Source organism: Protopterus annectens, chromosome 5.part1 (genome assembly GCF_019279795.1).
Source record: "Protopterus annectens isolate FY-2018-M chromosome 5.part1, PAN1.0, whole genome shotgun sequence".
Taxonomy (NCBI): Eukaryota; Metazoa; Chordata; order Ceratodontiformes; family Protopteridae; genus Protopterus; species Protopterus annectens.
Window position 1 is genome coordinate 684,398,782 of NC_056736.1, and position 16,457 is coordinate 684,415,238.

Genomic DNA, 16,457 nt, shown 5'->3' on the forward strand with positions numbered 1-16,457 from the left:
ATATATACATATATATATATATATATATATATATATATACACACACACACACACACACACACACACACGCGCGCGCAAAGCCCTCACCTGTTTTCATTTAAAGGCATGAAAATACAAGAAAAACTACACATTTTAAACAATAGGTGAGGGGCTTAGCCCCCTCACCCCCCCCTAACTATATATATCAACTCCAGGGTCGCACAACATTGGGGAGGGGGGCAAATCCTTGTTAAGTGACTTGAATACTGGTTGTCCACCAACTTTGCTGTCGACCAAATGAATGTCGATCTTCAGAAGTAGACCCATATATACAATTTTTTTTTTTACTGAAAGTAAATGTGACCATTCCAAAGGTGCTGCCTGGGGTGGACTGCCTCTCTTTCCCCACCCCACTACGCCAGTGAAGGTAAAGAAGTAAATATGATACACCACTGCAAAAGCTAGCATGGATGATTAAAATAAGGGAATTTAAGGAATTGGTAGTGAAACACTTTCAAGGGGTATTGAGGAAAACAGAAGTTTGTTCAGAAAGAATATTTGTTGAGTGGGATAAATTAAAATGGTGTTTAAAAATGTGGTAGAAATAAGAGAGAGATGGGAAAAAAGCTAATGGGAATTAGAGGGGTTTACAAAAGTTAGTGTTCCAAAATAAAGGATGTCTTTTAGAATAAGAAGAGTAGCAATTGCAGAGTGGTAACGGGGAAAAATAAGGGAGCATTTGGGTAGCATGCATAAACTTAGGTTTCTGTTAAACAGTGGAGAACAACTCCAGACCACAAACTTGTTTAGTATAGTAACTTGGGAACAGAAAATGGAAAGTGTTGACACAAAATTTAGGGAGCCTATAACAAGAATAATAAACAGAGATCCTACAGTGGTGTTAGTGATAGAAACATTTATGAAAATTTGTGTAAAGCAGAAGAATTTGCAAACCAAAAAATGGAGAAATGGAAATTTTTATGGAAGACTTAATTATGTTAAGGTTAAAGGAAAAGGAGTCTCATCAATTCAAAGTGAAGAGATGAGGTAGAAATAGTGATGTATATTCAATCAACAGGGAGGTCTCCAGGCACAGATGGTACTCCTGTGGAAGTTTGGAACGGAAGAAAGTGATAGACTGAGAAGGGTTTTTAACAGTATTTTAAAAGGTAAGTACCTGCACCATGGTAGACAGCTATGGTGACAATATTACCCATATTTAGAAATTTCAATTTAAACCGTGGTTGTAAAAATTTATATCTATACTAAGAGAACAGCAAAGGTGTTGCAGAATGGATAAATACAGATCGATGTGGTTTTGTGGATGGGAGGCAAACATTTCACAGAAATAATAGAACAGTGATGATCCAAATGAAAGCAGAGTATAAGAAAATACCAGCATTGTTGGTAGGACTCAATGAAGAGAAGGCAGTTGATAGTCACATGGGTTTTATAAGTCAGGCAGTGGCAGAATTTGCATTCCCTGACAGAATAGGGTTAATTAGGAAGATATAGGAAGGGTCAGAGGCAAGAATTAATTTGGGAGGGTTCCTCTCTGAGGAGCTATGTTTACTAGAGAAGCTCCATATGCGCAAGTCTAACTTTTTGCGCATTACTTGTTCAAAAGGCCTGAATCTAATATGCGACATGAACAAAACCTGCTGACGAGACAGGTTTGTCTGCCAGTGGCTGCCCTGTCTCTAGAATGGACTTACCATACACATCAAATAGAGTACCTCGCTGACCCTCTTCAAGCACAACCTTGATGAGTGGATGTGAAACCACAAATTTGTCCCAGGGTTTCATCTGTGTCCCTCATTGACAGGGACAACAGGTGCTGACTGAGGTTTCTTTTTTGGGGGATAAACTCTTGGCTAGGCTTCTAAGGGCCCCAGGATCATTAGCCAAGTAACCTCCTATGATCCTACAGTGAAACCAGGCAGGGGTGTTTTTTCCCTTGTGTTGTTTACTTTATAATTATAGCTACTGCCAAAGAAAATAGTTTCCCAAATCTAGGATATAAACAGTGTGGTAATCCATAAACGTTAGCTTTGTTTGCAGTTGATATTATTTTGTACTTGTAAATCCAGAAAGGGGCATTTCTGTGTTGTGAAACAGTTTGAGACAGATAAAAATTAAATGAAGGTAAACAAAGGCTGTTGTAAATTATTTACCCACACACGAATTGGTTCATTACTATGCATATTTCTAGTTTCACAAGATTAAGTATTTAGGATAATGAATTAAAAATGATTGTGTTGTGGCAGCCAAGGATATATGGAAAGAGACTAAAAAGATAATACAACAGTTAAGGAACTGGAAGCGCTTGATTATAGATAGTAAGATTCAAGCAGTAACAATGTTTTAGTCCCTTTAGTTTTATATGCAGGTCAGACATATTTTGACATAACCAGAGGGGAAGCTGTGGAAGATAATAATTAACGAAGAGGTAAAGGAATGTATGTGGAAAGGGAAGAGGGCTACAATTTAGTGGGATACGTTGATTTTCCCCTTGTAACAAATAGGCTTAGGATTACCTAATTTGAAGGGATACTTCCAAGCTCTGTAGTTAAGGCTGTTATACGTAACGCAAGCAGAAGATTATAAATCAGATTAGAGAATGTTGATGGCGAAACAGGGAAATTGGAGAAATAAGAGGGAAGTAGGATTTTGGACGCAGGCCCATAAGGAGAATAACAGTTGGCATACACAGGAATGGAGAAGAGAGATTTTACCAACAGGGATGACTGAAAGTAGAGTTATAGAAAATAGACAAGATGGACTGGAATGCATTGGAGGAAAATTAGGAAAGGAACCAAGTACTAGGAGCAAATAACTAAAGAGAGAGAAAGGTAATAGTGTGGGATGAGATCAAGCAGAAGTTTGGACTCTGGTTAAAGACTGCCATCCCTACCAGGGATTTGATAAGATATAGAGAGCGGGGAGTTCTAAGTGAAAGACTAGCTGTTGTAGGGTTTTAGTTGAGTCTAGAACCGAAGTTGCGGTTAAAAATGGGATAATTTGTAGGGCATGTAAAATAATGCATGATAATTGTAAAGAATTAAACAGAGTAGGTTCGAAAAGATTGTGAAGAGAGAATAGAAAGGTAATTTATAAAGGAGCAATAGCCACTCTGGTGGCATAGAGAGATAAAGCCCTGACCTCGACCCAAGCAACCCAGGTTCATGTAGTGGTTCAGGTGCTTAAGGGGCAGCAGGGAGGGATGGGTGTTACCACTCCATGACAATCCCTGGTGGAGATCGGAAACTTTGTCTGGCTAGGGTGATCCAAAGAGGGAAACCGATAGGGACATGGCTGAGCTGCAGTGCAGGTGGGGCAATATTCTGTACATCCTCACTGCATGCTTGCCCATCCGATGCAACTGTGGATACAGGGAGGGAGAATGTGGTAGATCTTAAAAATCACACTGCTGATGGTAGATGGCAGAGACCCCCTAGAATGCGCTTAAAATCTGCACTGGCCCCAGCTTGTATTTGAGCAAGTACAAAGGTGTTGACAAAGCTGGTAGGACCCAGCAGTGGACATGGAGAAATGGGGTAGGAGTGCCATAGGCTGAAGCAAGGGGAGCCAAAAATATTGCAAAAGAATGATAGAAGGACATCTGTATGGCTCCCAAACATGCAACAAGTCCAGACAGTTTAGGACTTTTGCTTGGAAATGTCTGCATGGGTATTTTTAAACGCCAAGCAGACTAGAGAATGTTCATCCATTTAGATAGCAAATGCTGGAGGCATGATGGGAAGGAGATGGGTAACTGGGACCATTTTTGTTTTGGTGGGGAGGTTAACGAGCTGACAGATTTTTAAAAATTCCCTACAGAGTACTTTGTCAGAAATGTTGGGGAAGCAACTGGTTGTACAGTTAGGATATGCAATCTGAATTGCGTAGACGTGGTAAGGCCTTTCTAAGTTAAATGTTGTTGGCTGCCAAAAACGCCATTATTAGAGAATGGAAATCTAAATCTTAGCATATGTACTTGAAGTTCTAAATACTTGTGAAGGAGACAAAAGAACAAGCGGCAGGATTTTAGAAAAGGAAAGGAGCAGATTATTTTTTAGTTTGTTAGTTTACCAGGGTAGTACACTGATCACAATAGACCATGTGCAGATACAGCCTGGGTGAAGAGATTCACAAAAAATGAAACAGAACTAATTCACAAAGATGGAGTAACCAGTGAAGGGAGAGGCGTGCAGACAATTGAAAGAATGAGCAAATGTTAGAGTAGAAAAACAAATGTAGATTAATTTTTGTAGTAAATATGGGAGAGAAGCAGCAGGTGAGAACAGAGGTTCGAAGTAGAAGTGATGTAAGTAAGGAGGGAGTTAAGTGATGCATTCAGTGGAAAAGCACTTGAAATCAGGAACTGTGCTCTGAAAGTGGGGAAAGAGGAGATTTCTTTTATGTGAGGGGGAGGAATTGCTAGATTTTGGGTGTAAGAATGAAGAAGGAATGGTCAGTGCAGTGCATTTTGGTTTGGAGGATCAGAAATGATGAAGTTAATTGGGAGAGGTTGTAGGGGTGGTTTTGTTATGGAGTTTGGCTGCAAGAGATGGAAAAACACCTGGCTGAAGGTGTTTGAAGAACTCCTAGGTGTAGCTAAACTCTGTAGGTGATTGATAGCTATTTGATGTTGGTGAGGTTGGTGCAGGGGTGTCCCTGGGGATGGGTGGGATTGAAAATGAACTGGCAGAATTTGTTTTCAGTGTACTGTAGAGTGGATAAGTTTTCGGGTTTTTTTGAGGCTGAGGCTGTGATGGAGAGACTGTATTCATTTTTTAGCACCTTTATTGAATTATCACTTAAGACATAGGAATAAACATACATTTATATAAAAGAAAACAAACCATATTAACATGTTCACAGTTACAAATGTTATACATCCCATATGCGTTTTGTCTTCCCTTAAATCTCACTCCTCCTCCAAAACATTATTCTGTATGCATCGTTCTCACAGTTTCCATTTTTTCTTTGTAGTCTGCGCCTATGCTTTTCTAAACATCTGGCTTGCAGTTCTTTTTATCGCCGTTACAATATTCACTACTTCAGGTACAGTTGGTTTAGACCTTGATTTCCATTTTGCAATAATTGCTTTTTTTGGCAGCAACTAGAATTAAACTTAACAAGGTTTTACTATGTCTAGGCAATTCAGATCCAGTATCCCAGCTCAAATAATCATAACATTAATAATAATTTCCTTGGCTGCACTAATTTGCTCACCCAGTATTTCTGACGGAGTACTCTGTAGGGAATTTTTAAAGTCTGTCAACTCATTACACTCCCAAAACATGCATTCCTGCTTACCTGTTTCTTCCCCATCACTCCTCCAACATTTGCCATCTATCTGAGGAAAAAGTCTTTGGAGTCAACCCATGGTATAAAAATACCCATGCAAACAAACACTTCCAAGTAAAAAATCCTAAACCTTAATAGACTTTATTCTTTATTTGGGAGCCATATATATGTCCTCCCATTGTTTCCTTGTGAATTGCTTATCTACTCTCTTTTCCCAGAATTTTCTAACTTCCTTAGATTGGTTTGTGTAGTTATTGTGTAATATTTTGTGTGTCATACTATTTATCACTTTTTTAACAGCATTTTCAACTGAAAACCTCTATCAGAGCAGCAGAGAACAGGTTTTTCACTTAGGATTACTCTATCCCATTCTCTTTGCCTGTACTTCGATATCCATCCCTGATGGGGAGGGCAGTCATTAGCCTGCAGTCCAAATGTCTTCTTGGCCTCTTCCCATTCTGTTACCTTTCCCTCTCTAGTTATTTGCTCCCAATACCTTGGATCCTTTGTCCATTTTCTGTAGTAAATTCCAGTCCCTTCTTGCCTACTCTCTACATCCCTAATTGCAATCTTCCTTATCGGCAGAATCTCCTTTCTTCATTCTCATGGCTTAGTTTTTAGAATACTTTCTGCTACTTTATGAATATAATATTCTGTATGACGGTTGTTATTCATGTTAAGGATCTGCATCCAAAATTTCATTCTCTCCTTATTTCTTGAATTCTTTCCCTCCCCAATTCAACATCATCATCCCTTTCCACTTTGAATTATAGATTTCTGCTTGTGTTATTTATATGAGCTTTAACTGTATAACTCTAAAACATCCCTTCAAATCCAGCGATCCTAAGCCTCCTTGTTGTAGTCAGAAAGTTCAACATCTGAAGCAGTTAACTTAATTTGATCAGCAAACCGATCCGATTCCAATCCGAGCCGGCAGCTTTCCTAGCTAAAATATCCGAGATCCAAGCTCCTCCCCCCTACCCTAATGCCCTGCCATTTCCCTCTAACCCCCAGATCTCGTTTGCCGCGGATTCTGTAAGCTTCTCAGAATGAGCTCCGAGCATGGTACTTTGAGTTTAGGATTAAAAAGTTTAATTTTCTGTCAAAACTTTCTCTGTCTTTGTGTGTGTGAACTCCCTCTTAACTTTCTTAACTTTTCTGGGTAGTTTTAAACTTTTTTTGGTTAAGTTAAATTTATTCCCCTCCCCCCTCTGCGTGTGTGAAGGTGTGTGCGTGTGAGCCTGTTTTCTTTTCTATAATGTCTGAAGGCCCTAAAGCTATCTTCTCTAAATGTACCGAGTGTGGCCATAAGCTGTCCCCAACGGATGGCCACACTCGGTGCGTTATTTGCCTGGGGGTTGATCACCTCTCTTCGGGCTGCACTATTTGTGCAGCCTTCAACCCCAGGGCTTTGAAGGATAGGAGGACGAAACTTATCCTTGCGGGCCTTTTGCCCGCTGATTCCGCTTCGTCCTCCTCCTCCTCTGTGGCGCCAGCCGCGACTGCCCCACCTGCTGCTCCCGATCCCCTGGCTGGGACTCAACCTCCCTTGTTGGCCCAGGAGGAAAGGGATGGCAAAAAGAAGGACAAAAAGAATAGGGAGAGAGAGAAAGAGAGGCACCGCAGCCACAAGAGGCGGTCCAAGTCGACCCCTTCGGCACCGCCGTCCAAACAGCTTGCTTCTCCCCTTAAGGTCTCTGGGCCTTCCCCCTCCTGGCTCCGTTCTCCACGTTTTTCCCTGGAGCCGGAGGAGGAGACCCGGTCACCTTCAAGGTCATCTAGACAGCCATCCCGGCCAGCCGGCCTCGGTGGCCTCATCCAGATCTACGAGGAGTTTATCCGATGCAGACATGGACCGGATGATGCGTCATTTTCTCCAGGCCCAGCTGCAGATGGGAGTGCTCTTGCCCCCCCCCCCTTGGGGGGGGGAGCTCAACACCTTTTTTTGCCCCCATTGCTCCTTCTCCGACCCGCTATCGGGGTTCAGAGCTGTCGGATCCGACTAGCTTCGAAGCCAGGGTGGGGTCGGCGCCGACAGCGTTTCCTACTTCGACACTGACTGTACCCTCAAGTCTGTCTGATCCGTTTTCGGATCCGAGCTCTTGGGGCAGTGAGTTGAGCATTGGATCCGGAGGGGTTAGTGGGCCTTCAGCTCCATTAAGGTCGGAGCACACTACCCTTTTGGATCCGATCGGGTCACCTTCGGCGGCGGTCCGCACATCTGATCTGAGGGGACTGCTTTCGGATCCGAGGGAAAGCAGTTCCCCCTCGGCATTCGACGTCATGGAGAGGGTCCTTTCGAGGGATTCGAGGCCCCAGGCTCTTGCTATGGATCCACCCGCCATTCCCACTCAAACGGGCCTGTCTTCCATCATCCGGCCCCAGGGACAGCCTGCGCCTACGCCCCAGATTGTTCCCGTAGAGGAACAGGACATTGTTGGTGAGGCCTCTTCGGACAGCCCCCCCCGAGGAGGTCCTTCAGAAACAAAAGTGCAAGAGGAGGCACTTGGACTCACCTGACTCCCTCACGGAGGACACGGACTTAGGGGAAGGTTCCCCAAGGTCACCCCCCCCCCAAAGACGTCTCCTTTGGAGACATTATGGAAATGTTGTGCATTAGAGGGGTGTGGTCTGCCCAAAAACCTTCCTCGGATGAGTCTGTGTTTCTGGAGGTGTTTGACGCAGGCCCATCTACCTCTTGGGTGTCCCCTCCCGCCGACCCCCTGGTGGACCTCATAACTACCTGGGCATGGAAGGAGCCGGACACTGTCAAGCCAATACCCAAGAGACCGGACAAGATCCTCAGCGCTCCCACGGACAGGACAGTTTAGAGCAAGGGTGCCCCAGTGGATGCCATGGTGGTGGCGGCTGCCACTAAAAAGTAATTAGCACAGGAGAGTTCCTCGGTCAATCCTCCAGACAAGGAGTCTCTGATGATGGACCACCTTGGAAAGCGGATGTTCGCTTCAGCGACCTTCTCTGTAAGGTCACTGAATTATATGGCACATGTGATTCGGCTCCAGCGGGACCTGATTAAAGAGTACGCTGGGTCACCCCCAGAGTCCATGTCGGCCAAGGACAAGCGGACCTTCTCGGCTCGAATGGCCACTCTCAAGTCAATTACCAACACATCTATGCGGCTTCTCTCCCATTGTACAGAGGGAGTGGCTAGAGCTAGCGGAATGGGCGTCGTCTTACGTAGACAGGCCTGGCTCTGTCTCTGCGATTTTGCGGAACCCTTCAAGACGTCCTTCCCGAATGCCCCTTTTGACGGTTCTATGCTCTTTAGCAAAACCGTCCGCGATACGCTTCTCCAGAGTGAGAAAGACGGGAAGACGTTGTCTGCCATCGGGATCCGCTTCTCGGCTCCTCAGAGGTCCTACTCCAGGAACCAAAGAGGACAAAAGAAGATGTGGTTCCGGAAAGCTCAACAATCCCGTTTCGCTCTGGATCCGTCGTCCTTCAGAGGCAGAGGAGGACAGGATGGACACTGGCCCAGAGGCAGAGGGGGGGCCGAAGAATTTTGGGTCGAGAGAACCTTTTTCGGATTGACCCGCACAGCAGCCTTGAGGGGTTGCCCGACTGCTCCTCTCTGGAGGCAGTCGGGGGGCGCTTCTCGGAGCACCTAGCAAATTGGGAGTCCATTATGACAGATCGCTGGGTGCTCTGAATCATATCCAGAGGCTATTCTATCCCTTTCCTAACTTATCCTCCCCGGTCAAGAGGACTCCTCGATGTTCCACCCAATCAGAGGGAGGCAGCAGCATCCGAAATTTTAGGGCTGCCAAGAAAAAGAGCCATCCAGCGCGTCCCCCTTGAGCAATCCAGATCAGGCTTTTACTCCAGGTTTTTTTTGGTGCCATTCTCGACCTGTCCACACTGAACCTGTCAGTCGCCAAAGAAAAGTTCCGGATGGTCACTATTCAATCCATTCTTCCACTTTTGCAAGAGAACAACTGGATGTGCTCGATAGACCTCAAGGATGCGTACTACCACATTCTTATGGATAGACGATCCAGGAGGTTCCTCCGCTTTCAGCTGGGAGCCAGCCATTATCAGTTCAGGGTCCTACCCTTCGGTCTCACCATAGCCCCCAGGGTGTTCACTAAGGTCATGGCAGTTGTAGGGACCCACCTGAGGCTTCAGGGAATACAGGTCTTTCCATACCTGGACTGGCTCCTAACCGCCCCCACCAGGCATCAACTCTGCTCAGGCAGGGACTATTTCTTACATCTAGCCCACCATCTAGGGATCACGGTCAACCACAAGAAATCCTCCCTTCAACCTACTCAAATTTTGGAATTCATAGGGGCCAGGATAAACACTACACAATCCAGAGTCTTTCTGATAGTGGACAGACTTCGCAATCTAAGCCTTCACATTCTAGATCTTTCAGTCATCAGCCCTCAGCGGAACTAGTCCTGAGGGCCCTGGGATCCATGGCAGCAGCCATCAGTCTGTCACCTTTTGCTCGTCTGAAGATGAGAATCCTTCAATGGACATTGCAAGTTCAATGGTCCATTCTATTTCACCCCCTGTCTACACCTATTCCTCTTAGCAGGATTTGCAGGGAGTCGCTTCTTTGGTGGCTCCGCTCCAGAGATCTCCGGGAAAGCCGCCCCTTCGTTATACCCCCTCCCCAAGTCACAGTGACCACGGACGCATCTCTTCTCAGGTTGGGGGGGGCATTGCATGGGCAGATCCGTCCAAGGCACGTGGACTCTCGCAGAGACCTCACTGCATATCAGTGTCCTGGAGATGAGGGTGGTGCTTCTAGTGTTGCAGGCTCTCCATCCCCTTCTTCCTCCAGAAACTATTGCAGTTCAAACAGACAACATGTCAGTAGTCTGGTACATAAACAGGGGGAAACCAGATCTTATCCACTTTGCAGAGAGGCAATGAGAGTGTGGGAATGGATGATATCCACCAACCGCTTTCTCATAGCAACGCACATTCCGGGTCGGTCAAACATCTTAGTGGACAGGTTGAGTCGAACGATCTTCTCACCTTACGAGTGGTCTCTGAACCCAGCAGTAGCGAAACAAATCTTCTTTGAATGGGGTCAACCTTGCTGCGATCTCTTTGCCTCGCCTTCGAACACAAAGTGCAGCGAGTTCTTCGCTCTAATTCCCCCACCAGGGGAAGCCCCCAGAGATGCTCTAGTTCATGCTTGGCCGTCCGGTCTTCTGTATGCTTATCCTCCTCTTCCATTGATGACAAAATTCTTGCAGAAAGCTTGTCAGTTGGGGAGCAGAGTTATCCTCATAGCCCCATTCTGACCTCGTCAAACCTGCTTCCCTTACCTGCGGTCTCATCTAGTACATTCTCCCTGGATTTTAGATCCCAATCCGGATCTGATCTGTCATCCATTAGGATTGAAGACCCCCGACCTGGACTACCTCAAGCTCTCAGCTTGGTTGATCCAGTTCCCTTAATGGCTAGGACTCCCGTATATCTTCCTCCGTTAAGGCCATCCTGGTGGCCACCCATAAACAGTCTACCAAGAAAATCTACAAGAGTAAATGGAAACGTTTCTCTGTCTGGGCGGAGCACAGGAACTTGGACCCCTTCACGGCTCCTATCCCAGCAGTTCTGGATTTTCTTTCCCATACTTTTCATCAAGGAGCTAGTGCTTCTACTATTAAAGTTCAGTTGGCAGCTATTTCCCACTACCACGTTGGAAACAGTTCAGACCCCCTAGCGTCCTCCAAGATTTGCAAAACATTCATGAAAGGAACCTTTTTGTTAAGACCCTCTATTAAAGATGCAGTGCCTCCATGGGATCTTACCCTAGTTCTTCAAGCTCTGACTGGGCCTCCTTTTGAACCCGCGGCTTCAGTCGACTTAAAATATGCATCTTGGAAGACGGTCTTCCTGATTGCCATTACTTCTGCTAGGAGGATATCGGAGCTTCACGCTCTTTGCAGTAAGCCTCCATACATCATCTTTCATAAAGACAGGGTCTCCCTCAGGACTAATCCCTCTTTTCTGCACAAAGTGGCTTCAGGAGCCAATATCAACCAGTCCATCAATCTACCTGTCTTCTTTCCTAATTACCAAAACAGAGGAGAATATAGACTTCATTGTCTGGATGTTCACAGACAGTTATGTTTTTACTTAAACAGAATAGCAGATCTTCGAAAATCAGATCAACTTTTTGTTTCTTTTGCTAAATCCTGTCTGGGGAAACAAGTCACTAAAGTAACCTTAGCTAGATGGATTCCCAATGCATCCTCCTCGCATACAAAATTTCTGGTCGTCCTGAGCCCCTGAGAGTACGAGCCCATTCTACCCGATCTATGGCTACTTCTGCTGCTTTCTGGTCAAGGGTTTCTTTGGATGACATTTGCTCAGGAGCTACTTGGGCTTCCTCTCATACCTTTATTACACACTATAAATTGGATTTAATATCCAGAGGACGCGCATCTTTTGGCTCCGTAGTGCTCCGGAATATCCTTCCATAAGGGCCTCCCAAGTTGTTGGTAGCTGGGGACTCTGTCCCACAGGTTGCTGATCAAATGAAGTTAACTACTTCAGATAAAGAAGTTATGTACTTACCATAACGTTCCATCTGAGTAGGTAACTTAATTTGTCTGCAACCGACCCTCCCTCCATCCCCCAGACCCTTAGTCCGTTATCAAAGGATCAGGATATGTCTTTTGCAGATGACATCAGGTGGAATGTATTGTAATCCCTTCCTGTGTTACAGTAATTTTCCTATTGCCTTTTTTTGGCAAACTCGATCTGAGGGTTAGAGGGAGATGGCAGGGCATTATGGGTAGGGGGAGGAGCTTGGAACTCCGATCATTTAGCTAGGAAAGCTGCCGGCTTGGATCCAATACCCACAGGTTGCAGACAAATGAAGTTACCTACTCAGATGGAACATTATGGTGAGTACATAACTTCTTTTTATCCCACTTGACCCTTGTCCTCTGCTACTTGTATAGTGCATCCATAAAGAAATCTTTGTTTCTCAGTATTTATATTATCTTTTGTTTAACCTCCCCCATATCCTTATCTGCCATAACAGAATCCTTTTTAATCCATACTCCTAAATACTTCATTTTATCATGTCCTCTAAATATGGGTGTTGCAGAACCAATTCATGTGTGGGGTACATAGCTTACAGCTATAGCTTTTGTTTTGTCTGCATTAATTTTATATCCCCCTCAAAAAAAAAAAAAAAACATGAAACTGAGTGTTCCACAACACTGAGATGTCTTTTTCTGGTTTTATCAGGTACAAAATGTTACTGTCTGCAAGTAAAGCCAACTTTTCTTGGTTACCATACAAATTATAACCTTGAATTTCTGAGTCCCTTCTTTTCCTTGCCAATGGCTCTAAATATAATGCAAAAAACAAAGGGGAAAGAGGACACCCCTGCCTGGTTCTTTCATTCAGGCAGAGCTTATTAAAGAGGAGCCCTCCCACTTTAATTATTGCCTCCATTCCTTCATCTGTCCTTCTAATTACCGTTGTTATATCAGGGAAATGCAAATGCTTCTGTTGCCCTACTTGTAAAATCTCAGTTTCTCTGGTGATTGCTTTATCTGCATCAAGACCTACCAACAACAACAGTATTTTTTTTTGCATTCTTCTTCTCTCTGAATCATTGTTACATTAATGTTGTCAAATGTTTTCTTCCCCTCAATGTAATGAATGATTCTTAAAAGAAAGTATATATATTATGCACAAAAATAATTAAAAATGCTTTGTTTTATTTTCTATTACTGTATGTTTCTTTGTCATTGTTTAAAATGTGAAAAATAAAGGTGTTTAAAAAGAAAGAAAATGTATATACAGGAAATTACTCAGTTATAAAGTATCAAGATACTTGATTAAGCAAGAATTCCTTTATTAAAAACTGTTGGTCATTACAGAACCATGAAAATAAAATAGCTGCTCTGTTTCATAATCTGATGTTAGAAGTTGCTGTTATTACTTAAGAGTAAAGCTAATACTTGTGTTTAACCATTCATTTAATTACTTCTAAATTTTAAATGAAGATCAAATGTTAGTCATTCATGATAGCCTGGAGTAACAGCTTGGTATGTCTTGCAAAAGAACCCTGGTTCAGTGGGAAAAATGTTTAGGTAGTGCTTGTTGGGGGCATGCCCTCCATGTCATATAGAAACAGTGAAGGAATATGAACGCTGTAAAAGTCATTTCGTTTTTTTATATAACTGCATAATTATCCTGCGTACTCATTTGATTATTTTCAGACGTAACCAGTTGCTGATAAATTGTATAAAACTTGTATGTACACCGGCTTGGCAAATATTGTAATAAATCCCAAAGGAAGATAGGCTTTGAGTACTCCATCCTTGTTTTGTTAATTTCAGTAATGATTCAAGGTGCAGTTCATTGCAAGCTGTTTTTTTTTTTTTTTCTGGTGAAAATTGTGATTTTTGATTCCATTTTTCTAATGTTATGTTTTTTGTGACACTTTTTAATTCTGTTGTCTTTTCCCCATAGAAGCAGCACAATTCGTTCACTTATGAAGTTATTGTGGTTGATGATGGCAGTACCGATCAAACAACTAAGGTAATGACGTAGTATAAATGGTAAGTATTATCAAGAAAGTGTTTCACTGTTAATGTGCATAATGGTAAGTTAACTGGGTTCTGTTATGAAAAAAACAAGTAGGAAGGGACTCGCTCCTCCTCACTGCAGAGACTTGTCATGCAGGCTTGGGAAAGGTCACCAAAGTAGGAGTTTCCTTGATGGCTGCATATATTCCTTCAATACAGAATGTGGTAGCAAACAGACTAAGTAGATCTGAATTGGGCCCCCAATCAACGGATGTTAGAGATCTTGCTACCCTTTTTTACTTTTTTTTTTTTTTTTTTAAAGATATTTCTGCAGTTGAACAAGAAGTGGTGTGTGCTCAAAACAGACCCGTTTGCTTCCCATCTGTACAGGCAACTGAGATGATTTTGCATGACAATAATAACTCTTGGAGCCAGGAGGACATATGCTTTTGTCCTGAATTGGAGAAGTTAGTTCCATTTTGCTTTTTTACCATATGCTAGATTCCCAGGATATTGATCAAAATGAAGGAGAAAGGGAGGCCAGAAAAGGCAACCCTGGTTTCCTCTCCTGTATAATCTGCCAAGATTAAAGCACAAAGTGTTGTCTCAGTGAGCGAACCTACTGACTCAGAGTGCTCCTACCGCACCCTGACCTGGCCCCGTAGAGGGTAACAGCCTGGATGATCTTTCCCTAATCCCAGGTAGGCACAAATATTCAGAGGATGTGGTAAATATATAGGAGGCTAGGAAGCCATGCACAAGAAAATCTTGCCCAGCAAAGGGCATGAGATTCTCCTCCTTGTACCAGTCTAAGCTCATGGACCCCTAGTAAGCTTAGAGTGGCATATGTTGCTGAATATTTGTCAGACGTCTACAAATCAGGTTTAGCTTGTACCTCTGTAAAACCATATGCTTCTTTTATTTTAGCTTGTCTGTCAATGGAACCCTCTGTATATTCTACGTCTTCTGTTAAACAATTTCTCAGGGGAGTTATTCATCCCAGGCCTCCTTGAAAGCAGATTGTTCCACCATGGGACCTCCACTATGTTCTAGAGAGATTAACTTTACCTCTGTTTGAACCAGCTGTATCATCTCGTGTTCAGTTCCTCTTTTGGAAGGCACTGTTCTTGGCATCAGTTACCTCAACTTGACAAGTCTCAGAAGTCCAACCTTGATGTGAAAGCACCAAAAATAGTGATACATTTTTAAATATTGCTCTTATGAACTTGAAAAGTTAATAGAATAAAAGGTTTTTACCATGCATTTTCTGAAGGATATGAAGTCTGAAACTCAAATGTCTGTCATTATTTAGTTCATAGGTTCATAGGTTGATACTAGGCTATCTGCCCTGGGGCATTTACAAGCCTAGCCAGTGTGTTTGGCTTTCGCCACCCTTTTAGATTGGTTGACTGTGCCTCTGTAGAGTAGGTCACAGAAGATAGCCCTTTTAAGGTTAGTTTACTGTACCCCTGTCTAGCAGGGACACAGAAGAGATCCCAAGGGTGAACTTACGATCTCCCATCCACTCGTCAAGATTTCTCTTGAAGAGACTCAGTGAGGGGCTCTGCCTAACATGGATTGGGATTCTGTTCCAGAGTGAGGGCAGCCTCTTGGATATGAATCTGTCCCTCCAGCATGTCCTATTTATTTCTGTGCTGAGGTTTAGATCCCTGGAGCGTGTAGCTCTAAGGAATTTGGATTTCCTGAGGTGGAGCATGTCCATTAATTCTGGGTTGGACATAGCTTTATACGTCAGGCATAGATCACCTCTGAGTAGACAGTAAGCAACTGAGTAGAGCTGGAGTTTCTTAAGCCGAACTGCATAGGGCATCTGTTTGAGTCCCATGATCCTCTTGGTGAGGTACTTTTGGGGCCTCTCCAGTTGCTGCAGGTGTCTGGTAAGGTACATCTCAAATGGGGCATTGTATTCAATTATGGGCCTGATGGAGTAGAGGGGCACAATGACCTCTCTTGTTCTTGATGTGAACCCTTTCATGATAAGGTGGGCTATATAGAAGGTCTTTCTAACCACTCTGGCAACGTGATTGTCAAAAGAGAGGTTTCTGTCTACATGGGTCCCCAAATCCCTAATTACTTCTTCCGTACTTAATAGATTACCACCTATGTGGTAATTTGTGAGCACTTTGTTTTTTCCAAAGGGGATGACTATGCACTTTTTGGCATTTAGCTTAAGGCCGTGGCTCTGGCACCAGTTACCTGTCTCTGTGAGACCCTTTTGGAGGATGCTTGTGTCAGCCGAAGAGTTGATTATGGCGCCCAGCTTGCAGTCATCTGCGAACTTGGTCAGCCATAGTCCTCCCGTATTGGCCTGTACCCTCAGAGAAGTATATACCGAACAAGAGAGGTCCCAGGACTGAACCTTGTGGGATGCCACTTGTAACTGGTTTGGTGTCTGACGTGTCACCTGCAATTCTGACCATGTGGGTTCTATCCCTGAGCCAGTTTGCAACCCATCTTGTGACATAGGGGTTGATATTTAAGCTGGTGAGCTTATTTATGATGCCTGAGTGGGGTATTGTGTCAAAGGCTTTTGCGAGGTCCAGGTAGGCCGTGTGGACTACCTTCCCTTCATCTATAGCCTTGGTAACTGTTTCAAAGAAGTCGACCAGGTTC

At 43.7% G+C, this 16,457-nt stretch overlaps 1 protein-coding gene across 1 annotated transcript in view; it reads left to right on the plus strand.

Annotated features, from left to right (window-relative positions):
- Positions 1–16,457, plus strand: part of ALG5 (ALG5 dolichyl-phosphate beta-glucosyltransferase) — a 593,309-nt gene that overhangs the window by 188,019 nt on the left and 388,833 nt on the right. The window contains exon 4 of the mRNA XM_044073307.1: positions 13,768–13,836. Coding sequence (XP_043929242.1) covers positions 13,768–13,836 — 69 coding nt within the window. The remainder of the gene's footprint in view (positions 1–13,767; positions 13,837–16,457) is intronic.